The 26,211-nt window shown below is 44.0% G+C and overlaps 1 protein-coding gene across 7 annotated transcripts in view; it reads right to left on the reverse strand.

Moving 5' to 3' along the window:
- The window catches only part of vps13d (vacuolar protein sorting 13 homolog D), a 182,201-nt gene that overhangs the window by 82,654 nt on the left and 73,336 nt on the right, over positions 1-26,211 (reverse strand). For 5 of the 7 annotated variants that reach the window (XM_060938250.1, XM_060938249.1, XM_060938251.1 and 2 more), the window contains exons 22-36: positions 25,047-26,129; positions 24,876-24,966; positions 24,660-24,786; positions 24,404-24,584; positions 20,933-21,157; positions 18,750-18,927; positions 18,425-18,638; positions 14,425-14,596; positions 12,572-12,687; positions 12,278-12,490; positions 11,887-12,158; positions 5,304-5,437; positions 5,046-5,201; positions 4,751-4,949; positions 4,597-4,671 (exon numbers count right to left, since the gene is read on the reverse strand). In XM_060938250.1, the coding sequence (XP_060794233.1) occupies positions 4,597-4,671; positions 4,751-4,949; positions 5,046-5,201; positions 5,304-5,437; positions 11,887-12,158; positions 12,278-12,490; positions 12,572-12,687; positions 14,425-14,596; positions 18,425-18,638; positions 18,750-18,927; positions 20,933-21,157; positions 24,404-24,584; positions 24,660-24,786; positions 24,876-24,966; positions 25,047-26,129 (3,436 nt within the window). The remainder of the gene's footprint in view (positions 1-4,596; positions 4,672-4,750; positions 4,950-5,045; positions 5,202-5,303; positions 5,438-11,886; positions 12,159-12,277; positions 12,491-12,571; positions 12,688-14,424; positions 14,597-18,424; positions 18,639-18,749; positions 18,928-20,932; positions 21,158-24,403; positions 24,585-24,659; positions 24,787-24,875; positions 24,967-25,046; positions 26,130-26,211) is intronic. The other 2 variants (XM_060938255.1, XM_060938254.1) reach the window with 2 other exon arrangements.

A 26,211-nucleotide genomic window follows, 5' to 3' on the forward strand; every position in this document is an offset into this window, starting at 1 on the left:
ATGTACTATCAGCTGGATAGTACAGTGGTAATGCTCACTGACAGGAGATCGGGGTTCGAATCCCGGTCGGGGCAAAACATCATCCAGTAAGGGTCCTTAGGCAAAAACCCCTCATGATATATCAGCCTACCTCAGGAATGAGTGAAAACATAACCGATAGAGTCATACCGGCTCAGACGTCGCCCGGGTCAACAAGGTCTGCGTCAGTTGCTAGGGAACCAGGGCAAACTGATGAGAAATGGGCTACTGGAACAAGACATCGATGGACGAGGACAGAAAATACGGATTTGCTGGAATGCTACTATACAAGCAATCCCAGAGAGAGGGGATACATGCAGAGAATGTGGGACCATTGGATACTTCGAAACCCACAATCAAGGCTAACAAAGAAACAGCTATTAGCCCAGTGTTCCAACATCCATAATCGAAATCTGCTATCACAACTAGAGATTAATGAAATACAACAACGATGCTACGGCAAGGGGGAGCCAGGAAGACAGGTCAGCGGGGAGATGTCATCATCCCCACAACCAGAGATTGGGTACCAAGCCCCAACAGTTAACAGCCTCAACACAAGAGCTGAGAAGGAAGATCATGACCCAACTGGAAACCTGGAGCCCCCGACGAATACCGAAGCTGAGTTGCCAAGTACCTTCAGAAGATCTACTAGTAGATGTGAATGCTGCTCTGAAGACAATCTCCACAAGAACCATCACTGAGACCAACAAGCTGATACACAGTACAGCAACAGTAATCATGGAGATGCTTGGACACAAGGTGGGCTCGGGACATAACAAACAATATCCACCATGGAAGAGACGATTAGAGGCCAAGATAAAGGCAGCAAGGAGAGAAGTTAGCCAGCTAGCTGAACTACAGAAAGGGAACATGGTGAATAAAGGGGCGCCCAGGAAGTACAACTCACTCTCCATACCAGAGGCACTCGAAACTGCCAAACAGCGACTAACAGCTCTGGCCACCCGGTTGAGGAGATACACCAAGGAAGGAGAGGCCAGGAGAATAAACAAGCTGTTCTCCACTGAACCAGCCAAGGTGTACTCTCAATGGCAGGGGAACAACAACCGGTCAGACCCACCAAGAGCTGAGGTGGAAAAATACTGGAAAGACATATGGGAAAGAAAGGCATCACACAACACCGATGCCCAATGGTTAGTGGACCTAAGAGCTGACCACAGCAACCTCCCAGAACAAGAACCAGTAACCATCTCAATGGCAGACGTCCAAGAAAGAGTGTCAAAGATGAAGAGCTGGACAGCACCAGGCCCCGATATGATCCATACGTACTGGCTGAAGAAGCTAACTGCACTCCATGAACGCCTAGCAGCACAGATGAACCAGCTGCTGAGGGATGGAACCCACCCAGAATGGCTAACCCAAGGCAGGACAGTCCTAATCATGAAGGACCCCCAGAAGGGACCCATCCCATCCAACTACCGGCCAATTACCTGTCTCTGCACAACATGGAAGGCCCTGTCAGGCATCATTGCGGCAAAAATGAGTAAGCATGTGGCTCAATACATGAGCGAGGCACAGAAAGGAATTGGCAGTAACACCAGAGGAGCCAAGCACCAGCTACTGGCCGATAGAACAGTCGCCCGAGACTGTAAGAAGAGACAGACCAACCTGTGCACTGCCTGGATTGACTACAAGAAAGCCTACGACTCAATGCCACACACATGGATACTGGAATGTCTGGAACTGTATAAGATCAACAGGAACCTAAGGACCTTCATACAGAACTCAATGGAAATGTGGAAGACAACCCTAGAGGCCAACTCAAAACCCATTGCCCAAGTCAACATCAAGTGCGGCATATACCAAGGAGATGCGCTATCACCACTGCTGTTCTGCATAGGCCTGAACCCCCTCAGTCAGATCATCACGAAGAGCGGCTACGGGTACCGATTCCGTAGTGGGGCAACAATCAGCCACCTGCTCTACATGGATGACATCAAGCTGTATGCCAGGAATGAGCGAGAAATAGACTCGCTGATCCACACCACCCGGATCTACAGCGATGACATAGGGATGTCATTCGGATTGGACAAGTGTGGCCGGATGGTCTCAAAGAGAGGCAAGATGATCCGGACTGAAGGGATTGACCTACCAGAGGGCAACATAGGTGATATCCAAGACAGCTACAAGTACCTTGGCATCCCACAGGCTAATGGAAACCATGAAGAGGCCACAAGGAAGTCAACCACAGCCAAATACCTCCAGAGAGTAAGGCAGGTCCTGAAAAGTCAGCTGAATGGTAAGAACAAGGTCCGAGCCATCAACATGTACGCACTACCAGTCATCAGATACCCCGCTGGTATCATAAACTGGCCAAAGGAGGAGATAGAAGCCACAGATATCAAGACTAGAAAGCTCCTCACCATGCATGGAGGGTTCCACCCCAAGTCCAGCACCCTGAGACTATACACTAAGCGGAAAGAGGGAGGCCGAGGGCTAGTGAGCGTCAAGACCACGGTCCAGGATGAAACATCGAAAATCCGAGAATACATCAGAAAGATGGCCCCAAAGGATGAACTGCTAAGTGAATGTCTCAGGCAGCAGAACCCTGATGAGAGTGCAGAGGAGGAGGAGGAACAGACAACCTGGAGAGACAAACCCCTACATGGCATGTACCACCGTCAGATAGAGGAAGTGGCTGATATCAAGAAATCCTACCAGTGGCTGGATAATGCAGGACTGACAGACAGCACAGAGGCACTAATCATGGCAGCACAAGAACAGGCCATAAGCACAAGAGCCATAGAGGCCAGGATCTACCAGAGTAGATCAGACCCAAGATGCAGACTGTGCAAAGAAGCCCCTGAAACAGTCCAGCACATAGTAGCAGGGTGTAAGATGCTAGCTGGATCAGCGTACATGGAGAGGCACAACCAAGTGGCTGGGATAGTATACAGGAACATCTGCAACCAGTATGGAATAGAAATACCCAAGTCCCAATGGGCCATACCACAGAAGGTGGCTGAGAACAACAGGGCCAAGATTCTGTGGGACTTCAGCTTCCAGACTGACAAACAGATCCTGGCTAACCAACCGGACATAGTGGTGGTGGACAAAGAGCAGAAGAGGGTGGTGGTGATAGATGTGGCGATCCCAGCTGACGCCAACATCAGGAAGAAGGAACATGAGAAACTTGAGAAGTATCAAGGGTTGAAAGAGCAGCTGGAACGGATGTGGAAGGTCAAGGGTTGCGTGGTCCCCGTGGTAGTGGGGGCACTTGGGGCAGTAACCCCCAAACTGGGAGAGTGGCTCCAGCAAATCCCAGGAACAACATCTGAAGCCTCAGTCCAGAAGAGCGCAGTCCTAGGAACATCGAAGATACTGCGCAGAACCCTCAAACTCCCAGGCCTCTGGTAGAGGACCCGAGCCTGAGGATGACATGGATACCACCCCCCCGCCGGGGGTGAGAAGGAGATTTTTTTTTTTTTTTTATATATATATATTCGTTATTATGCCTTCGCGTTGTGTTGCCGGCTTTTGCTCCAAAACCTACAAGGATGGGGTAAGTTTATTCAAGTTTCCCAGAGATCCCGAGCTGCATGTGAAGTGGGTGAAGCAAGTCAGGCGCACTCGTGACAAGTGGGAGCCCTCACCAACATCCGTCCTGTGCTCTGAACACTTCGATTTGGATTGTTTTGACACCCTTCCCAGCTTAAAAGAATCTCTTGGGTGTTCAGTTCAGCACAAACGTGTGTTACTACCATCAGCAGTGCCTACACAGTGTTGCCAGATTGGGAGGTTTCCCGCCCAGTTGAGTGGTTTCAAGTGCATTTTGGTGGGTTTCGAACATATTTTGGGCTGGAAAACGTCAGCAGTATCTGTTGCCAGATACTGCTGACGTTTTCCAGCCCAAAATATGTTCAAAACCCACCAAAATGCACTTGAAACCGCCCAACTGGGCGGGATTCCTCCCAATCTGGCAACAGTGCCAGTATTCCGGAGGGGGTCTACTAGTAGCTATGTTGGATCCAAAGACAGTCCTCCTGTCAGAACATGTGTTGTGAAACGACATAAGATAAAGGTACGTAGAGCTATAGATTCTACATGATAATCATAAATGTAATCATAAAGTCGGCGTGATATCAGTCATGTATTTGCTTGTGAAAGCTTGCGGCTTTCATGTAACCGCCGCCTAGCAACGAGAGGCAAAGGGTAAAGAGGGTAGGCTATCATAGGTTCTATTCGGAAGAGATCAACACAACTCTAGACTCCCAGAAGAGGAAGAGCTAGCACTAGAGAGTTCACCGGCGTTTTCATGCGCCATTTCCATTGAGTAGAACCAGAGTAGAACAGCCAGTGAACCGCAGCGTGTTCTCCCGCTGACGTCACAGCATGGCCGCGAGCCACGGACCCAGTTTTCTTGCGCTGTGCAATTAAAAGTTGGATATTTGCGTAACAGCAGCTTCTTTTCACATAATTATAACAAATCTAACATGTTTGCCATGTTGTATAGTTAATTTAAGAAATTGCATAGAGTCATGTTCGTGTCATCAGCCCTTTAAGGTTATTAAGTAACAGGCAAGTTACATGCCGAGTACTCCGTCGAATACAATATTTTACCTTTGCAATGAATGAGAGCTCGTCTGCAATCTTCCCTCCTGAATCCCAGATCCTGAAGACGTGTTAACTGACTTTCTAAAATGACAAACTTATGACTTTAATAAATTAAGATTTAAAATTCTGAAACTCGACAACAATCTTCTGTGCATCATACCCAGTAGTGCTTCGGTCCGATGCCTGAAACTGTCTTTAGGTTTGGTGGTAGTCTCTGGGCTTGCAGTGGGCTGGACTGCCTGGGAGGCAAAGGCAGGCTCAGCAACACTTGGAGAGCCAGTGGGGATGGACTTAGCAATAGCCAGAAAGAGCTGCACATCATTGTAGGACAGCCGGATATCCAGAGCAGGAAACTGGATCTGTAAAGGCAAGTCATGACAAGAATATTCCAAAACAAGGAAATAAGACTGGTAGGGATAGACACATTTTAAGAATTATTTTGGGAGTATTCGTACCTCTAGCAGTGGAGGAAAATCTTCCATGTTGAAGGCATCCAGCAGGCCTGAGCTGCTCTGATAGGTGGGACTGCCACACAGTTCAACCTGCACGTTGACGGGATCAATAATAGACAGCGCCGTGTCCTGCTCACTGCCCAGCCGGCAGGAATACACCTGAAAACATGGGAATCGATAAGAAGCGAGGATTAAACGAATGGTCAACCATGCTTTTAGCAAACTTCTACTGATGAAGTACTAATAGTTACAATGCTTCACCTCAATTCCAGCCAAGCTACCAGAGAAAGGTCTGTCTAGCAGACGAGGCTTATAGGTAAGGACAGTAGTACCCTTCAGAATGATGGCGTTGGTATCTGAACATGACGAGTCTTCCACAACCACAAATTCAGTCCCTGTTCAGAATAGCGAAGGGCCTACTGTTATGACAAAACGACTGACCAAAGAAATCCAGTACATACACAATAGTGCTACATAGTAATACGGCGCCCTCCACAATTATTGGCACCCCCGGTTAAGACGTGTTAAAGGGATAGTTCGAGATTTTTGACATGAATCTGTATGGCATCCCCATCAATAGTGTCGTGCAAACACACTGACTTACCCCTGACAGCATCCTGTGAGTCCAGTTCTTGTCCAGACGAAAGTAGTCCGGCAAGTTTGTTGGGGTCACGAAAGTAAAACGTTTTTCGTCTCAAAACAGTATGTGTTCAAAAGAGTGATCTATTTGCATCACAAAACCGTTGCCAAATAAAAAGTCACACCTCGAAATCGCTTGGCACTATTTTCTCTCCCTTCTTATCACTGCGCGCTGCCGCCAGGTGACAGCCACGGCTGTTTCATTCATTGTTTACTGCTAGCAAAGTTAGCGACAACATGTCTGACTATGACAGCGACGTTGAAAACATTCACTACGTTTACATGCACATAGAGAGAATCGAATTTCTGCCATTGCTCGACTGAAATCGAAGTTCAAAATGCCATGTATACACCTTAATTCGGCTGAAATTGAACCGAACTTGATTTCTCGGAATCGAGCTACACGACCTAGTTTATGCGATTTCTGCCGAGCTACTTTGTGCATGTATACTTTATCGAGCTAGTTGTCGAGCTACTTCCGGAAGTGACGAGACCACAAGCGGGAAACACAACAGCCTCGGTCGGCATGACAACAGTAGTAGCGAGCAGCAGAAGAGGTCAGGAGGAACAAACGAAGAAGAGAAAATGGCGATGTAGAGCTCTCTGAAGTGTGGGTGGAGCACAGAGGACGGCAGGACAAAGCTTCTGGTACTAATAGGCTTTTTATTGTCAGACTTTTCAGTTTAACAGCCTACTTTTATTCTTGAGAGAAGCGCGCGCACACGCACGCTGTGTTCTAGTCCCGGGATGAGCTGTCCCCTCTGCTCTCCCTCTGCCTCCTTAAATAGGGTGCGGTTACTGGGAAGCCACACAAACACAGGTTAATTACCGTCAGGTGAAGGAATTCTGCCACTCACCTTCCCTGGCTCCGCCCTCCTGTCACAGACCGGCACTTGACCACGCCCCCACTGCCACAGGCAAGCAGAAACGTGCACTTCTGGAGCAATGAGGAGACAGAGTTCATGCTCATTCAGCTTAAGGAGTTGAATATATTAAAATTCATGGACGGGAGAAAAACGCGCAATGGAGAACACGGAACTGATAACTTTGTTTACACTCTTGAATAGCTCTTCTTCATGATGACAACCGGAAGTGTACCAACACGCTGGGGCATGTTGCGCCACCTGTGGCTCGGGTGCACAATGCACCTCACACAATAGCCCGATTTCATTGTGTGCATGTAGGATTGGATTTCTCTGGCACCCTGCTGGGACCTTCAGCTCGATTACCGACAGCAGCTCGATTTGGATGTGCATGTAAACGTAGTCAATGACTTCATCTCACAGCCAAAGGGATATCTTTATGAACCCGAATATACAGATGAAGAAATTCGCCAGATGGAGTTAGAACGGGCAGAGAGAGAAAGGGTGGACAGAGAAGTGGAAGAAGGTGAAGCTGGAGCCGCAGCTGGAGCTACAGCCTGGATAGTCGCAAGTGCGCACCATTTTCACGAATATATTATTGTATAGGTTATAGAAGGTGATAAATTTGTCGCTGTTCTTGCTCGCAAATTAGCTTGTTAGCGCCGCTGATCTGAACTCCTAATCACTGCCAAACAATGGGAAAGGTGTTGATTCCTGCGCAGATGTCAACATGACAGCGTGCAGTGATACCGAGGGAGACAAAATATAGCGCCAAATAATTTCGAGGTCTGACTTTTTATTTGGCAACGGTTTTGTGATGGAAATATATCACTCTTTTGAACACGTACTGTTTTGAGAAGAAAAACGTTTTACTTTTGTGACCCCAACAAACTTGCCGGACTACTTTCGTCTGGACCAAAACTAGACAAGAACTGGACTCACAGGATGCTGTCGGGGGTAAGTCAGTGTGTTTGCACGACACTGTTGACGGGGATGCCATACAGATTCATGTCAAAAATCCCAAACTATTGCTTTAAAAGCCTTAAAATAAATTCAATTTTTATTGCAGAAGCATAATCACACTGAAAATTGTAGAAAAATGTAACCTTTAACTCAAGTGAATTTAAAAAAAAAAAAATCCCTGACTAAGAAATAATTATTTTTCATAAAATCACCTGTTCCACAATTATTGGCACCCATAACCATTCCTAGAAAATAAATGTAATTGAAGCATTTGTCATTTCTACTGTAGTTTATCAGGGATCCCAGCAGTAATTGAAAAAAATAGAGGAATGTAAGAAACTATCAGCAGGGGTCAAGGGGGCTGCAAGCCCCCTGAAGCTGTTGAGATTTTAACATTTAAAGATGCTATAGAACACATTTTTTTTTTTTACATAGATTTAACATAGAAAAGCAACAGAATTTAACAATGTGTATCTATTTGATGCCATATTTTGTAATCAATGACATAAGTGGCAAAAAAAAATTGTTATTTATAAAAATTAGATGAAAATGTAGCTTTGAAGAATATACTTCTTCTAACCCGGACACTGTTCCGCTATCTCTTTTACGGAGGATATCTTTTTTCCACGACCACAGGCGATTGCTCTAAGACAACGAGGGAGGCTCAGCCTCCTCTAAAAATGCCCTTATAACTTTAATGTGTGCGTGAGTTTTCCCCCCTCGTGACAGCGTGATGCAGCGCAGCCTCAGTGGACTTCAATGGCATTTGGGAGCTCTGCGCGTTTCAATCTCAAAATGCAAGACGGTTATTGGACAAATACTGCGAAAACGCCCGCCCACGGAGTCTCACGGACTCCCAGCTTCAGTGGACTTCAATGGCATTTGGGAGCTCTGCGCTTTTCAATCTCAAAATGCAAGACGGTTATTGGACAAATACTGCGAAAATGCCCGCCCACGGACTCCGAGCCTCACATGGGAGGGACATGGCAGTTTCCGCGAGGAGACTGGTGATTGGTGAAAGCAGACGGATATTTTCTTTGACTGACAGCTCGTTTCAACTATAGACAGGCGGCGGTGAATCTCAGTTCAGTCCCATGCGGATTCGCAAGTGCTGTGGTGTATTGTAAGAGATCAGCTTACATTTCGATTTCATTCATTACATACGGTTTCTACCAGCTTTTTTAGTTTGTATATATTATCATTGTAAATAAAGTGTAAATATAGTGTTGTCAAGTTTGCTATCTTAGTTCCAGAAATTTCGTTTATTTGAGTGACTGAACTTGAACTTGAGGGGGCTAGTCAGCTAGCAAGAAAGCTGCGCACGGATGCCAAGCATTGCTGATTTAATTTTGGCGAAGCCATTTGCCAGTCTTCCTTTCGAGGAAAAAATTAAAATTAAAGAGCAGGGTAGACCAACGCCTCAAATTGACTTGGTGAAAAAGGTAGGGAATAATACTCGTTCCTTTCAGCTCTCCTGGTACGAGAAAGTGAATTGGCTAACAGCAAGTGACCCACATCAACAACAGTAAATAGGCTACTTTAGTAATATGTCATGGATGGACCAAAAATATAGAATCTATTGAAAATGTTTATGCTGAGTATATTATATTGGAATATATATTTTTCTGGATATGAATTAAACACAGCTACAATTTGGAAAACATTTTTAAACAAAAACACAGCCGAGAACATTTCACACTACAGACCTGGATTAAAAGTGAAGGGTTATCAAAATTGTCAATAAAACATTTCTCAGTCAAAATAAGTAAAATATAGGGAAAGTGTCATTGAATGAAATGTGTGGCACCCAGCTCTACTGCTGAGGTTCCTGACAAAGAGCTGCTTTCAATAATGATCAATTTTTAAACAACATGCCACAATTTTAAAATATAAAATGTTAAAATATACCTCTCCCCCCCCAACACCACCATCATGTATATTGGACAGTAGGCTAATGGGCCAAAAGAACCTGTTATTTCACAGTTTGTGACCCTGCCAACAATCAGCCAGATCAGAGGCAAGAGTATGGGCAAAATTGATGTTTTTTCTTTTAAAATCTGGAAATATCGTAACCGACCAGCCTCCCCTGTTTGAAAGACTACCAGCCGCCACTGTCCACGACATATTGAATTAAGTTCATCGCATTAGAAACAAAAGCATGAACGGAGTTAAAACACGTTTTCTAGCAAATGGGCGCAGCCATATTGTTTTCTCGTTCTATCGCGTACAGTCTCGCGGTATTTACATCAATTTAACTTCTGAGTGTTCCCGAATGTCAACGAGAACAAACGAAGCTGACAAAAACATCGCTAAACAAGCAAACCAAATCAGAACGTATTCTGCTGGTCATTTTACTTAAACATATTTTTAACGGATATACAAGAGATTTAAAAAAAAAAAAAAAAAACACCACCACTTTGGCTAGAAAAATAGCGGAATTCTGCTAAATAGTGGACGTCTGGGATCCCCGATTTATAAAGTTGATCAGAGTATCCAGTAACCTTTAATTAGTAATTAATCACAGCCTGTTTCCCTGGGGTATAAATATGATGTGACACAGAGGCCTATTTCTCTTATCCACTCTTCAACATGGGAAAGACAAGAGAACACACCATTCAAGTAAGGCAGATGTGTGTCGACCTTCATAAGTCAGGCGATGGCTACAAGAAAATAGCCGCTCGCCTACACCTGCCCATATCTACAGTCAGAGGAATCATCAAGAAGTTTAAAACAACTGGAACAGTGGCAAACAAGCCTGGACGAGGATGCAAGTTTATCTTGCCACCATGCACAGCGAGGAGGATGGGAAGAGAAGTAAAAAGTTCTCCAAAGCTCACTGTTAGAGAATTGCATCAAAGAGTAGCATCTTGGGGTCACAAAGTCTCCATAACAACCATCAGGCGCTATCTACACGCCAACAAGCTGTTTGGGAGGCATGCACGGAAAAAGCCTTTTCTCACTTACAAGCATAAACGTAAACGTCTGAAGTTCGCTAAGCGGTATTGGGACCGTATGCTTTGGTCAAATGAGACCAAGATAGAGCTTTTTGGCAACAAACACTCTAAGTGGGTCTGGCGTAACACAAAAGATGAGTATGCGGAAAAGCACCTCATGCCCACTGTGAAGTATGGGGGAGGATCGGTAATGCTGTGGGCCTGTTTCTCTTCCAAAGGCCCCAGGAACCTTGTTAGGGTGCATGGCATCATGAACTCTTTGAAACACCAGGACATTTTAAATCAAAATCTGGTGGCCTCTGCCCGAAAGCTGAATATGGGTCGTCACTGGGTCTTTCAGCTAGTCTGGTTAACACCAGACCATATCACAAGTGAAATATGGTCTGGAATCCGCCTACTGAATTTCTCGTAGGGGAGGTGTGGTTTACGATTGTCAACGGCCGTTCATTGGACGTTGCGAATGTCTATCATTTGGCGTATACGTAGCCCATGGCCAATCATGGCAGTTGTACCCGGTGACGTAGTTAGAGCGACGAAGAGGCGAAGAAAGACTGAAACGCCAAACGCTGTTCTTTTTTTAAAACAAACTTTCGCTCTAAACTATTCAGAACAGTGTCTAAAGCTTGATCGAAAGTTTGGTTCGTATCGCTCGCCGCCATGTTAAACGTGATCCGTAAACAGTCCCAAATAAACTACAAGCTTCCGTTTGTCGAGTAGTACGCGTCACCGTCTTTCCACCCCTCCCCACTCTCTGATTGGCTCCCTAACTCAGGCGAGCCTTTAGACCATAGTTTCCATGCTGTCTTTTCAGATCGGAACGATTGTGCAAAGCAGCATGGGATTTCCCAGGCTATCTTTCAGCAAGATAATGACCCTAAACATGTGGCTAAATTTACACAAAAACGGTTCACCAGACACAAAATCAAGCTCCTCCCATGGCCATCACAGTCCCTAGACCTCAACCCAATTGAAAACGTGTGGGGTGAGCTGAAGAGGAGAGTGTAAAGGAGAGGACCCAGGACGATTTAGAGAGATTGTGCAAAGAGGAATGGTCGAAGATCCCTCTCTCTGTATTCTCCCATCCTGTGAAATGTTATAGGAGAAGATTAAGTGCTGTCTTGTTGGCAAAAGGGAGTTGTACAAAGTATTAACATCAGGGGTGCAAATAATTGTGGCACACATGATTTCATGTAAAAGAATAACTTTTTAATATGGGATTTTTTTCCCACTGAATAAATGCACTTGAATTAAAGGTAGGATTTTTCTCTTTTTTTTTTTTTTTGCATTGTTGTCCTATATTATTAAAAAAAAAAAGAACTTATTTGAAGCCTACAAACATATCTTAACGAGAGGTGCCAATAATTGTGGAGGGCGCTGTATTATAACAATATAATCCATAATATTACAACATGGAGAAAACTTTACCTGTGGCATTGAGTTTAACCTCCAGATATTTGTCCTGGGCAACAGGAACAGTGGAGCGTTTTGTAACTACTCCGCTCTTGACAGTTTTGGGCATGACCGCGCCCGTTGTGCCTGGGTCACTGCCGCTGCTTGGCCAGCGATGGCGCGTAGGTGCTGCCCCCTTCTCCGTGGGCATACGCAGAAAATCCCTGACTAGCTGAAGCCAGTCAAAAATCAGGAACACTCGCAGGTTGTTCAGCACCACAGTGAAGCATGAGGAATCCCTGGTAGATCTAGCAGACAGAGAGACCAAAAGCAATCATAACAGGGCTGAATTTGGTAGACTGATACTAAATAAAGAAGTCGTTTATCATGCATTACTAACCTAGGATTGAATATTGAGCAACAGTACCTGTAATGTAGCTCCAGTTGCAGGGAAGCTCGATTGGTGCCTGTTCGAGAGGGCTGCAGAATGCAGGCGAATGCATTGCGTTTTCCCTCTGTGGCCTTGTTGGACTCACTATAACGCGTGTCGTAGGCCAAGAGCGAATGAGAGACCAGGTTCACAGACTTGGATCCGTCAGAGAAACTCTCAAACAGCAACTTGGATTTCATAAAGTCGAACCTATTGGGCAAAAACACAGGATATTTCATCTTTGCTGCAATCCATAAAAACGATTCCCGTGACATACAGAAAATGAAGTACCTGGCCAAAGACTGCTTATGTCCAGAGGATTTGGGACCATCCAGCAACTCCAAACTGACATTCATCATGTCAACTAAGAAAGACAGGCCTGTATATACATCACCACTCAGCACCGTCTGTCAATAAGAAATGCAGAGGAGGAGAAGACATTAAGCCCATGTTTACATTAGACCGTATCAGCGGATCATCAGATTAACGTTTTTAAAACGATTAGCGTGCACACAGCAACACCAATACACGATTCGCGTGCACACAGCAACACTAATACACGGATACGCTCGGCTCCGCAGGCATCCTGCGCTCCAAATCACTCCGCCCTGAACAGCGAGTGCCCTCTGGAGGGTGTGCACTCCGGCCCTGCGCAGCTCACAGAGCACGCGAGTGAAGTGAACAAGCAGTGATTCGGGACTGAGCCGCTGTGTGTGTGATCCCAGCGCATATCACTTACCACTTGCAAGTGGAAGGATGGCAAGCCTAAAGACCATCATAACTACACAATGGGCAGTATTTGCATCAGTATTTGCAGTATTTTCATACTTTTATACTCTTTAATGAAAGGTGATACAAGGCGGAAGTCCGCGCCGTTTTTCAGCAGTCGCGTCACATGACCAACGCCAGCGAATCAGGAAGGTGGATGTCACAGTGACGTTGTCCAATGAGACGCCAGCTAGAGCTCAGCACAGCGTATACGCGTATTCTGAATGTTTACACAGCACCGGAGCTGACACGATCTGGATTGAATACGTGGACCCTGGCGGATTCCCGTTTCCCGGCGTTTCCAGGCGGTTTAATGTAAACGGACAGTGCATCCGCGAAGAAAACGAGACAGATACGGTCTAATGTAAACGTAGCCTAAGCTGCTGAAATGAGTCTCCTGATAATCACTCGACTGTGAGAACTCAACACAAGCATTTCATTATACATCACTACATACAAAATACTTGCAACTACAAATAACTCCTCTGTAAATACAGCTTAAAGTGCCATTCCACCATTGGATGGATTTTTTTGGCATAAAATACAATATATTTTATGACAACATGACTAGACAGAGAAATCTTTTAGCTTCAAAATGATATATCAAACATAATTTTTTGACAACGACAAGTATATTCATTTTGCGACCAAAGTCACCTACCCTTTTAATTTCCGCGCGGTAGTGAAACGTGATGTTATCGGCAGGTTCCCCTTCTTGTGTACCACGTCACGTGTGACGTGGCACAGATTATCAGCAATGGCGGATAGAACGCGATTGTCAGCTTCGGAAAAGAAGCGAAGGAAAATAGCAAGTGATGCCCAAAGGAGACGGTCGATGGTGAATATCGGCACAGCAATCGACAAGTGGAAATCGCGTTCTATCCGCCATTGCTGATAATCTGTGCCACGTCACACGTGACGTGGTACACAAGAAGGGGAACCTGCCGATGACATCACGTTTCACTACCGCGCGGAAATTAAAAGGGTAGGTGACTTTGGTCGCAAAATTAATATACTTGTCGTTGTCAAAAAATTATGTTTGATATATCATTTTGAAGCTAAAAGATTTCTCTGTCTAGTCATGTTGTCATAAAATATATTGTATTTTATGCCAAAGAATACATCCAATGGTGGAATGGCACTTTAAAGGAACACCGTGCTTTCGCCAAGATATCTAATAGGGAATGCAAAAATGAAGATCAGCTTGCATGATTATGTCTGCATAATTGCGACCCCAAGCAACTTTTTCACATACCTTTCCCAAAAGACAGGAAAATACTTGCAAAGTCTTGACTGGCTTCTGGGTGGAAACTTTTTAAGCAAGTGTCTACTAGTACAAAATATACAAGCACAAAAAACTTACATCAGGAACTTACATAGGTGCTGGGGTCCTGGAGGTTGTAGGGTCTGAGGAACTCCTCCACAGGCTCTCCCAAGTTGTGCTCGAGCAGGCCACGGATCAGCTGGTACCTCTCCAGATCCAAGGAACAGTGTACAGAAGACAGGCTGCCATGGATGGACATGTCTGGGACTGCATGGCTCAACTCCCTAACACACAAATTAGAAACTGCCAGTAAAGCCAAAGTAGTGAAAACACTAGTGATTTGCAGACTAAAAATTATAACAGCTTTGTTGGCATTAATATGTGAACATTGCCACACGCACATCAATAGGGACGGCCCAAACAAATTAAAAAGCGGTGATGTGGTGCTTAGCAAAGTGTAATTACATTTTCTCAAATGGGAAATTCAATTTTTATAAATTGAGATTATCACCATGTTTTCAGGAACTCGTTATTCCAAAAAACACCTGTTAATCTCACTAGTTAATCGATAAGCCCTTCTTGAGCTGGGTTGGGTATTTAGGAACATCATGACACCATGCAAGACAAGGCAGTTGTTAATTTTTATCGAAGTACAATGTGTTTTTAGAGAATCCTGGTCATCCATATACATTTGGAACGGTCATGTCTGGTGTCATTTGAAGGTTTTTATACGACCCCAATTCCAAAAAAGTTGGGACAAAGTACAAATTGTAAATAAAAACGGAATGCAATGGTGTGGAAGTTTCAAAATTCCTTATTTTATTCAGAATAGAACATAGATGACATATCAAATGTTTAACCTGAGAAAATGTATCATTTAAAGAGAAAAATTAGGTGATTTTAAATTTCATGGCAACAACACATCTCAAAAAAGTTGGGACAAGGCCATGTTTACCACTGTGAGACATCCCCTTTTCTCTTTACAACAGTCTGTAAACGTCTGGGGACTGAGGAGACAAGTTGCTCAAGTTTAGGGATAGGAATGTTAACCCATTCTTGTCTAATGTAGGATTCTAGTTGCTCAACTGTCTTAGGTCTTTTTTGTCGTATCTTCCGTTTTATGATGCGCCAAATGTTTTCTATGGGTGAAAGATCTGGACTGCAGGCTGGCCAGTTCAGTACCCGGACCCTTCTTCTACGCAGCCATGATGCTGTAATTGATGCAGTATGTGGTTTGGCATTGTCATGTTGGAAAATGCAAGGTCTTCCCCGAAAGAGACGTCGTCTGGATGGGAGCATATGTTGCTCTAGAACCTGGATATACCTTTCAGCATTGATGGTGTCTTTCCAGATGTGTAAGCTGCCCATGCCACACGCACTAATGCAACCCCATACCATCAGAGATGCAGGCTTCTGAACTGAGCGCTGATAACAACTTGGGTCATCCTTCTCCTTTTTAGTCCGAATGACACGGCGTCCCTGATTTCCATAAAGAACTTCAAATTTTGATTCGTCTGACCACAGAACAGTTTTCCACTTTGCCACAGTCCATTTTAAATGAGCCTTGGCCCAGAGAAGACGTCTGCGCTTCTGGATCATGTTTAGATACGGCTTCTTCTTTGAACTATAGAGTTTTAGCTGGCAACGGCGGATGGCACGGTGAATTGTGTTCACAGATGATGTTCTCTGGAAATATTCCTGAGCCCATTTTGTGATTTCCAATACAGAAGCATGCCTGTATGTGATGCAGTGCCGTCTAAGGGCCCGAAGATCACGGGCACCCAGTTTGGTTTTCCGGCCTTGACCCTTACGCACAGAGATTCTTCCAGATTCTCTAAATCTTCTGATGATATTATGCACTGTAGATGATGATATGTTCAAACTCTTTGCAATTTTACACTGTCGAACTCCTTTCTGATATTGCTCCACTATTTGTCGGTGCAGAATTAGAGGGATTGGTGATCCTCTTCCCATCTTTACTTCTGAGAGCTGCTGCCACTCCAAGATGCTCTTTTTATACCCAGTCATGTTAATGACCTATTGCCAATTGACCTAATGAGTTGCAATTTGGTCCTCCAGCTGTTCCTTTTTTGTACCTTTAACTTTTCCAGCCTCTTATTGCCCCTGTCCCAACTTTTTTGAGATGTGTTGCTGTCATGAAATTTCAAAATGAGCCAATATTTGGCATGAAATTTCAAAATGTCTCACTTTCGACATTTGATATGTTATCTATGTTCTATTGTGAATACAATATCAGTTTTTGAGTTTTGTAAATTATTGCATTCCATTTTTATTTATAATTTGTACTTTGTCCCAACTTTTTTGGAATTGGGGTTGTACACATCACCTAGCTAATCTGGTGATATAAGCAAACCAGACCATTAACTAACTGATTTCTATTTGAGGACTTGTATTTATTGCGTCTGCTTTAAAGAAAAATGACTGCTTCGAAAAAACAGACATACAGTGGTGCTTGAAAGTTTGTGAACTCTTAAGAATTTTCTATATTTCTGCATAAAGATGACCTAAAACATCATCAGATTTTCACACAAGTCCTAAAAGTAGATGAAGAGAACCCAGTTAAACAAATGAGACAAAAATATTATACTTGGTCATTTATTTATTGAGGAAAATGATCCAATATTACACATCTGTGAGTGGCAAAAGTATGTGAACCTCTAGGATTAGCAGTTAATTTGAAGGTGAAATTAGAGTCAGGTGTTTGCAATCAATGGGATGACAATCAGGTGTGAGTGGGCACCCTGTTTTATTCAAAGAACAGGGATCTATCAAAGTCTGATCTTCACAACACATGTTTGTGGAAGTGCACGAACAAAGGAGATTTCTGAGGACCTCAGAAAAAGCGTTGTTGATGCTCATCAGGCTAGAAAAGGTTACAAAACCATCTCAAAAGAGTTTGGACTCCACCAATCCACAGTCAGACAGATTGTGTACAAATGGAGGAAATTCAAGACCATTGTTACCCTCCCCAGGAGTGGTCGATCAACAAAGATCACTCCAAGAGCAAGGCGTGCAATAGTCAGCGAGGTCACAAAGGACCCCAGGGTAACTTCTAAGCAACTGAAGGCCTCTCTCACATTGGCTAATGTTAATATTCATGGGTCCACCATCAGGAGAACACTGAACAACAATGGTGTGCATGGCAGGGTTGCAAGGAGAAAGCCACTGCTCTCCAAAAACAACATTGCTGCTTGTCTGCAGTTTGCTAAAGATCACGTGGACAAGCCAGAAGGCTATTGGACAAATGTTTTGTGGACGGGTGAGACCAAAATAGAACTTTTTGGTTTAAATGAGAAGTGCTATGTTTGGAGAAAGGAAAACACTGCATTCCAGCATAAGAACCTTATCTCATCTGTGAAACATGGTGGTGGTAGTATCATGGTTTGGGCCTGTTTTGCTGCATCTGGGCCAGGACGGCTTGCCATCATTGATGGAACAATGAATTCTGAATTATACCAGCGAATTCTAAAGGAAAATGTCAGGACATCTGTCCACCTGTGAATCTCAAGAGAAGGTGGGTCATGCAGCAAGACAACGACCCTAAGCACACAAGTAATTCTACCAAAGAATGGTTAAAGAAGAATAAAGTTAATGTTTTGGAATGGCCAAGTCAAAGTCCTGACCTTAATCCAATCGAAATGTGGAAGGACCTGAAGCGACCAGTTCATGTGAGGAAACCCACCAACATCCCAGAGTTGAAGCTGTTCTGTATGGAGGAATGGACTAAAATTCCTCCAAGCCGGTGTGCAGGACTGATCAACAGTTACCAGAAACGTTTAGTTGCAGTTATTGCTGCACAAGGGGGTCACACCAGATACTGAAAGCAAAGGTTCACATATTTTTGCCACTCACAGATATGTAATATTGGATCATTTTCCTCAATAAATAAATGACCAAGTATAATATTTTTGTCTCATTTGTTTAACTGGGTTCTCTTTATCTACTTTTAGGACTTGTGTGAAAATCTGATCTTGTTTTAGGTCATATGTATGCAGAAATATAGAAAATTCTAAAGGGCTCACAAACTTTCAAGCACCACTGTATTGTGATTCGAACAAGCGATTGTTTTTAATCATCAGTTCCACCCTTACTTGTCCAGGTTGCGTTCCACTTTAAGTTTAAGGTGGCAGCGCTCCTTCAGCAGGCTGCCTCCAGTCCTGTGGACTGAATAGGAGGGGAAAACCAGATCTGTGTCCAGGCGCTTCACTCCACTGTCCCACGGTTCGCAGGGCAGCCGCTCTGCAGCAAATAAATCCATCTCCTGCAGATCCACAGCAATGCAGTCCAGTAGGCACACATGATCTTCTAAAAGGAAAAAAAAAAAAAAACACAGCTCAGCTTAACTAGCACATCATTCAACGAGAGTGTGGAATGTTAGATTCATTCCACAAGTGCAGAAAGTTTACATCTATTAACCTGGACTTGGAAGTGTATCTGCATCACAGCTGTGTCCCATGGACTGCTGAGGCCTGCCTAAGGTAAAACCAGAAGCAGTAGTGCTGGACGCTTTGACTCTGTCTGCTGACGTCTCCTCACTCACTTTCCCAGAAACAGGCTGAGCATTCTTCACACGATCCTTTGGGAAAGACAAGCGCTTTAACATAAACGCACATTGGGTTAGGAACTGAGTACCTAAATAACAATTAATAATGAATAACAGAATGTTTGTGAAATTACAAAAAATAAATCACAACCACACTTTATAATACTGCTCATAAGTCCCAGCTCAGATCCTGGAGTGACCCTTGTTCTGCTACTGACACACCTGATTCACCAATTGAGACAACTTGAAGTGGGTGTGCCAGAGGACTACAAGGGGTTTTCCAGGATCACACTGTGGCTCAGAACATAAAACAAGCACAAAATGCCCTATTCCATTATGGACTTGCACCAGGAAGCTACTTTCAGGTCTCACACAGCACTCCGAGACGCGGATTAGAAGTAAAAAAAAAAGCAGATGAATACATGCTACCCAGGGAGTAAAATGGCAACGTAATATGAATATTCAGTGCAAAGCAAACATGCCAAAACTTTAAAATCACCAGTGGCAAATACCTTATAGTGAGATGGGTCCTTGTATGAATAAGCGTGCAAAATCAAATTCTTAAGAAACAAAATTATGACACAGTAAATGTTTGTATCGAAAAGGAACCGTGTTTAATATAAAATATGACATTCACTGATGTTAATTTCTTTATGACAAACATAAAATAAAATGCATGCGAGATATGCCACCACAAATGTTTCATTAAAAGCTTGCCCAGTTCCCTGCTAGTAATCAAGCACAGAAAGATGGTGCTGCATCTATGAAGCACTTTTTTTTTTCCTGCAGATGGCTGCGACTATAACGGTAACAACCAGAGCGTCAGTAATGCAATAGCTCACACGGCCGTACCATGAGAAATCAGACGACTTGTTTATAATTAGCCAAGTTGTTCTTCATGAGAACAATTAGATCTTCCAAACAAAACAATCAGAATCAAAAGCCACTGAAAACTCAGGTGGTGTTTACATTAGACCGTATCCGTCTCGTTTTCGTCGCGGATGCACTGTCCGTGCACATTAAAACGCCGGGAAACGACTCCACAGGCGGGACAACTTGAATCCGCCAGGGCCCACGTATTCAACCCAGTTCGTATCTGATCCGGTGCTGTGTAAACATTGAGGAACGAGGAAACGCTGTGCTGAGCTCTAGCTGACGTCGTCATCGGACGACGTCACTGTGACATCCACCTTCCTGATTCGCTGGCGTTGGGATCACACACACAGCGGCTCAGTCCCGAATCACTGCTCGTGCGCTTCACTCGCGCGCTCTGTGAGCTGCGCAGGGCCGGAGTGCGCACCCTCCAGAGGGCACTCGCTGTTCAGGGCGGAGTGATTTGGAGCGCAGGAGGAAGCGCTGAGCCGCACTGAGGTTTATTTACACATTTCAACTTATTTACCTCCTTCAGGCGCTTAAACTCAGTGAGAACATGAACATCACAGCCAGGTGTGTTTATCTGCTGGAGAAGGTGTTCGCTTGCCATCCTTCCACTTGCAAGTGGTGAGTGACTTGCGCATGCCCGATATGCACTGGGATCATGTGACGTGCCGTCTAATTAGTCATGTGATTAGCGTATCCGTGTATTGGCGTTGCTGTGTGCACGCGAATCGTGTATTGGCGTTGCTGTGTGCACGCGAATCGTTTTAAAAACGTTAATCTGATGATCCGCTGATACGGTCTAATGTAAACACCACCTCAGGGAGGAGGAGTGATTTTCCTCAAAGTTTCTTAACTGGCCTAATTAGCAGCTCGTTAATGAGAAATCACAAAACCAGGGAGTAACTTTTGTGCAGACTGATTAGATCTTCTGAACAAAACAAACAATCAGAATCAAAAGCCATTGAAAACTCAAGGAGGAGTAGCAGTTTTTGTGAAATGTGGACAGACGGACGCCGTGTGATGGCAATAGCTCATTGCCCTACGGCCGGTGAGCTAATAATAATAATAATAATTCTACTACTGACTCTTGCAGAGGGAAAATGCTACATAAATGCACCAGGTGGTCGAATTACTGTTCGTGTGTGTTTAAATGTTCACAATGGGCGGCAGGACTCACCAAAGATGGGAAAAAGGTATGTGCCATGGTAAGTTTCTCTACCTTGTCTTTGAGAGAAAAAGTGCCACGGGTGCCTGCAGGCAGGAAGCTGTTGCGTACTTTGAGCTGGCCCAAGTTGGCCACTATGAGGCGCTTTGAGTGGGAGCTTTCTGGGATCAGGAGGACAGGAGCCCCTGCCTCAATGTCCAAGAGCACACGTGAGGCTCGCTGTGGACGCTCACGCACCTACAGAGCGAGGGAGAATTAACAATATCAACATAATGCTCTGTCTATCGATATAAAACACTATTCAACTACCCTTTCAGCTCCAATCACACAGCCAAGAATAAATTACCATGTATTTAATAGTTATGTCTCATATTTATTTTTATTTCTCTTATTCACAATAATTAAGCAACCAAGTTATAGTTGTGGAGGAGGAACACTGTATATTTAACAATTACTCCACGAAATCGAATCGTACATGCGCCGAGTTGGCTATAAGCAGTGTACGACGAGACTGAGCGGAATAAGTGTTTTATTCCATCCACGTTCACTGGATTCTGAGAAACAGTGCATTTTTATTTTTCGCAAATTCGATAAGTAAAAACTTTACACAAAACGTCCGACAAAATCATTTCTGCTTAGGTGGACTTCTTAAAAACCAATCGATGGCTGCACAAATTAACTTTAGTGGGGGGTTTTTTGGTAGAAAGTGCCGTCTTGCTGTTGTGCCGAGGTATAGAATAGCTTTACCGTCGCCACAGGCTTGCTCATTGGGGATAGATTAGGGATAAAATTAGCTCATGTTTTAAGTCGTTCAAATTCTGTAAAGCTGCTTTGCGACAGTGTTTATTGTTAAAAGCGCTATACAAATAAACTTGATTTGATTTGACTTTAGGCATTTATTTAATTCTTCCTTGGACATTTCAGTTCTGTAATTTTCCAAACTTCTTTCTTTGAGCTTTTGAACCAGTCTTTTAAAAAAAAAAAAATCAACAAATTTAACTGCTTAAAGGTTTCATTGCATCGTTTTTTCATTAATTGTGCGGTGGTCTCTAGTATGAATGAATGCCCTGTGAGCCGGTTTTGGTGAAAAAAATGCCGTGGCGCTCCTGTTTCAGGCTGTTCTAGGCCCTGTCCACACGGCAACGGATTCCGGTGACTCCGATACAGTTGCTTATCGTTTCGGCCTGGCGTCCACACGGCACCGGCGTTTTGGGTGCCCAAAACGCAATCTTTTTGAGAACGGGTTCCAGAGTGGAAAGATCTGGCAACGTTGCCATTGTGAAGTCGTCTGGATGAGTAGAACGGATTTGTTTACGATGACGTCACAACCACATGACTGTGAGTGCTTCACGCCGGGTAGAAGTGTAACGAACTCGATGCGAGTTGTCAACAAATCCTATAACTTGGTTCATGAAACGCGCTTACAAAATATTTTCACTGTGAATATTTATTGTGTAATGGTGCAAAGTGAGAGAGAGAGAGAGAGAGAGAGAGAGACTCTGCCCTTAGGGCAGAGTCAATCCCGCCAGCAAAAATAGGGAAAAAAAAGGAGCGATCTCACCTCTTCAGATGTTGGTTTAAATCCTACAATACATTCCTCAAAAAGGGCGTAGAAGAACAAATTAATCCATCAACGTGTAGCATTCAATTTATTCCGGACCATTAAAGAAGCCGCCTTCCGCGTAGAATCATACGTCATCCTCGCCGCCATATTGGATAGGTCAAAGCGGAGAATAAAGATTCATGTGCTGCAGTTAACTGTACCAACAGGTTTACCGTCCAAACGAGATCACATGGGATTACCTTTCACAGGTGAGAAACAACAAATTAATCCATCAACGTGTAGCATTCAATTTATTCCGGACCATTAAAGACGCCGCCTTCCGCATAGAATCATACGTCATCCTCGCCGCCATATTGGATAGGTCAAAGCGGAGAATAAAGATTAGCTGCGTTTAACTGTACCAACAGGTTTGCCGTCCAAACGAGATCACATGGGATTACCTTTCACAGGTGAGACTGGAAAAATACTTTCCATTGTATTTGGTCATTATAATGTAATTTTACGAACAGATTTTCCTGACTTTGTGGCTAATATGAAGTCTCGCGCATAATAGTTTATGCGCATGCGTCCTTACTACTTCTATTGTTCTGGTGTCTCCGAAGGGACCGTCTTACAGCGCCCCTAGAGGTGTGGCATGTGTATTGCATCGTTTTCAGCAAGCGTTGCGTTGCCATATGGACCTGATATTTTACTGATCGTTGCCCATTTGGACGCGATATATTTTTAAATAACATCTCGTTGCCATTGTCGTGTGGATGTAGCCCTAGTTTGGTGGAGGAGTGGGTGGGGAGAGAACGACAGGATTTCAGCTCTTACTCATGAATATTCATGACATATAAACATATCGCTTCTGATTGGCTAACAGCACTGTGACGCTCCCTCCAGTGGGTTATGGGCGAGGCCATGGCTACTAATTTTCGAAGTGATGCAAGTTCGTAGAGCTTTTTCTGATTCGCTCGTTTTTCCGTCTATTTTCTTTCATAGGCTAATACAGGGAATGGGGGTAGAAGAACATTTTCGCATGCATATGCAACTCGGAGTGACCTATGGTATTTCTAAAAGAGCAAGTATTAAACGGTTTGTCGTGGAATGACACCTTTTAAAGATGAAGAATGTAAACAACCCAGCGAAATGGCAGTAACAATTTGTGAAAAATGCGATGATAATTCTTGAAAAATAAATACTTTCCATATTTTGTTGCTTTTTTTTTTTCTTTTTTGGGGTTTTGTTTTCGAGTAGAGTTTTTATTTCATCCTCGGTTGGTTCAGCGACACGCTCCGCCATTTTGTTTTTCTCTACTCACGGTATATGAGCTGATAGCCTAGTAGTAGAGTAGCCAATCAGAGCACACGATTGCTCATATCCAGTGAATGTGGATAGAATAAATACTACTTGTCCTACCTTTGATTCACATGATATTTCTGTTGCAAACACCATATTTGGAACTGAATTGTATAATGCAAACGTACTTAAATGTGAACAATGGCTAAAATTTCTCACTTTTTTTTTTTACCTTTTTTGGAAGAGAATAAACAATATTATTTGTACTTTTTGTTATTATAGGGAAGGAAAGTCGAGATCAGCTTACTACCTTTTGTTAAATGTTCAAAATACTTGCTGCCAAATAACAGAATATGTGACGAGTCATGGAATCCACGGACACGTGTCGGCCGAAACGAATCCGAGAAAATCGCAAAAGAAGCATTAATTAATTAATTTATTTTAATTAATTAATAATTAATTGATTTTCTCGGATTCGTTTCGGCCTACATGTGTCCATGGATTCCAAGACTCGTCACATATCATTTTGGCAGACAAAATAACTGGTCAAAAAGTGGTAAAAGGGCACTAAATAAACCAAACATACCCTGTCCAAAGGTTAATCTAAAACAAGCAAGGAAGGAAAACAGCTTGCTTACCACCTGACCCTCTACAGCGGCTCTCTGCCTGCCTAGAACGTCCTGTAATTGGGTGAAGTGCTGGATGAAAGCCACCACCTCAGACTGGAAACGCTGTGTGTGTACATACTGCACTGAAGCCATCTGCAGAGACACCTTCATGTCACACTCCCGTACCAAGAAGGGGTCAGGTTCTCCATACCTGCACAAAGAACCATGATTAGCAGGTTCAAATAGAAATTCATACCGTCAAGCTCAAACTGCAGTAGTAAATTACTTGAGTATGTTGAAAATGAGTGCCTCTCCACCCCGTGTTGTGAAGCGCTCGGTGTACAGAGCTCCATGTGGGGTCAGGTCACTTAGTGACAGGCTACCCAGACTTCCTTGCAAGGCAAGGTCTCCTTCTAAAAAAGCGTCATGCAAAAATTACGTTAAAAACAGTGGTCAGATGACTATAACTACTACATGATATTAACCAGACAACTCAACTTACCAATCATTTCTAAGTGTGTAAACAATTTGGACACACTAGCCTTAGCAAGCTCATTGGTCTTTTTATTCAACACTAGAGACAAAGAATGAACCTGTGACGGAAGAAAGAGGTCTCGTTAAGAATGCTTACGTCTACAAACGTACCTTATAACATTAATAACTACTGTTCTACCTTTAGGTCCAGCTTAGTGTTGACCTTCTCCGATTCGTCTTCGTTAATCTCGGGAAACATATCTGCTAAATCAGCAGCAGCAGTGTCGGACAGAGGTTGTCCAGATTGAGAAGAAGTACTGGGCCCTTTCACAGCATGGTTGTTAGCGGTAGAACCAATGCCGAAAAAGTCCAGAATGACTACCCAGGTCTGCAGTGTTATGAGGACATCTAGACAGTTAAAGTCCACATCTACACTACGACTGATGCTGCCATAGCGCGTCTGAAACTCAGGATGCCTTCTGTCTACCAGAAGCACATTGATGTGGACCAAAGTGTCATCCAAGTCTGGCAGAGGGCGAGGGGACGGCGTATTTCGAGAAGGCGATGGGGGAGGGGTGCTGGGGCATTCTGCGTCCTTCTTACATTTCCGGCTGGATGCAGGAGTACTGGGGTGTCTTTGGTAAAACTGGAAGACGTTCTGTGCTTCTTCCATTTGAGCTGGCAGTGAGCGTGGCATTTCTGGATACAAAGCACTAGATGCCGATGGGCAGGACTGGGAAAGGTATTCTTTCGGGTTGAAGGTTGAAGGTTTGGGGGCACCTCTGGAAACCATGAGGTGCTTGTGCTTTGATTCAGGATTTTGCTCCAAAAGGTCTTCCATTAGCAGAGAGTGAAGAGTCAGTTGGATTGACAGAGTGTGAGGATGGTCTTTACTGAAATCGCCTTCCAGGTCCTGGAAACGCAAACTAACCAGGTCCTGCGATCCTTGGCTAAGATCTGCACACAGCTGCACCTGGAGCTCAGACACCTTGAAAGTGGCTCTGACCTGGGTGAAAGAGGGAGGCTTGACAGAAGAGCCATGGTTCTGGAGAGGAAGAGAGGTCGAAAGGGAGGATGGTATTGAAGAGTAGGACAAGGCAAGAGCAGGATCTCGGGGGAACAAACCACCCTGTGGATCAGGGAAGCGATGTGGCTTGGAAGAGGAGGGTGTAGGGGGTGGCGGAGTAGGAGGCTGATGAGCAATTATTTTTTCATCCTCGATTAAAGATAGATTATCCAGAGTCTGGAGGAGCTGCTCATAGACAGATTTACAAAGAAAAACCTAAAAGAAAAGAGAAATTCAAAACAAGAAAACAAACACGAACAATTGAACTTGATACGGTAGCAAAACAGGACTACTGTAC

Source organism: Neoarius graeffei, chromosome 13, assembly GCF_027579695.1.
Source record: "Neoarius graeffei isolate fNeoGra1 chromosome 13, fNeoGra1.pri, whole genome shotgun sequence".
NCBI lineage: Eukaryota > Metazoa > Chordata > Actinopteri > Siluriformes > Ariidae > Neoarius > Neoarius graeffei.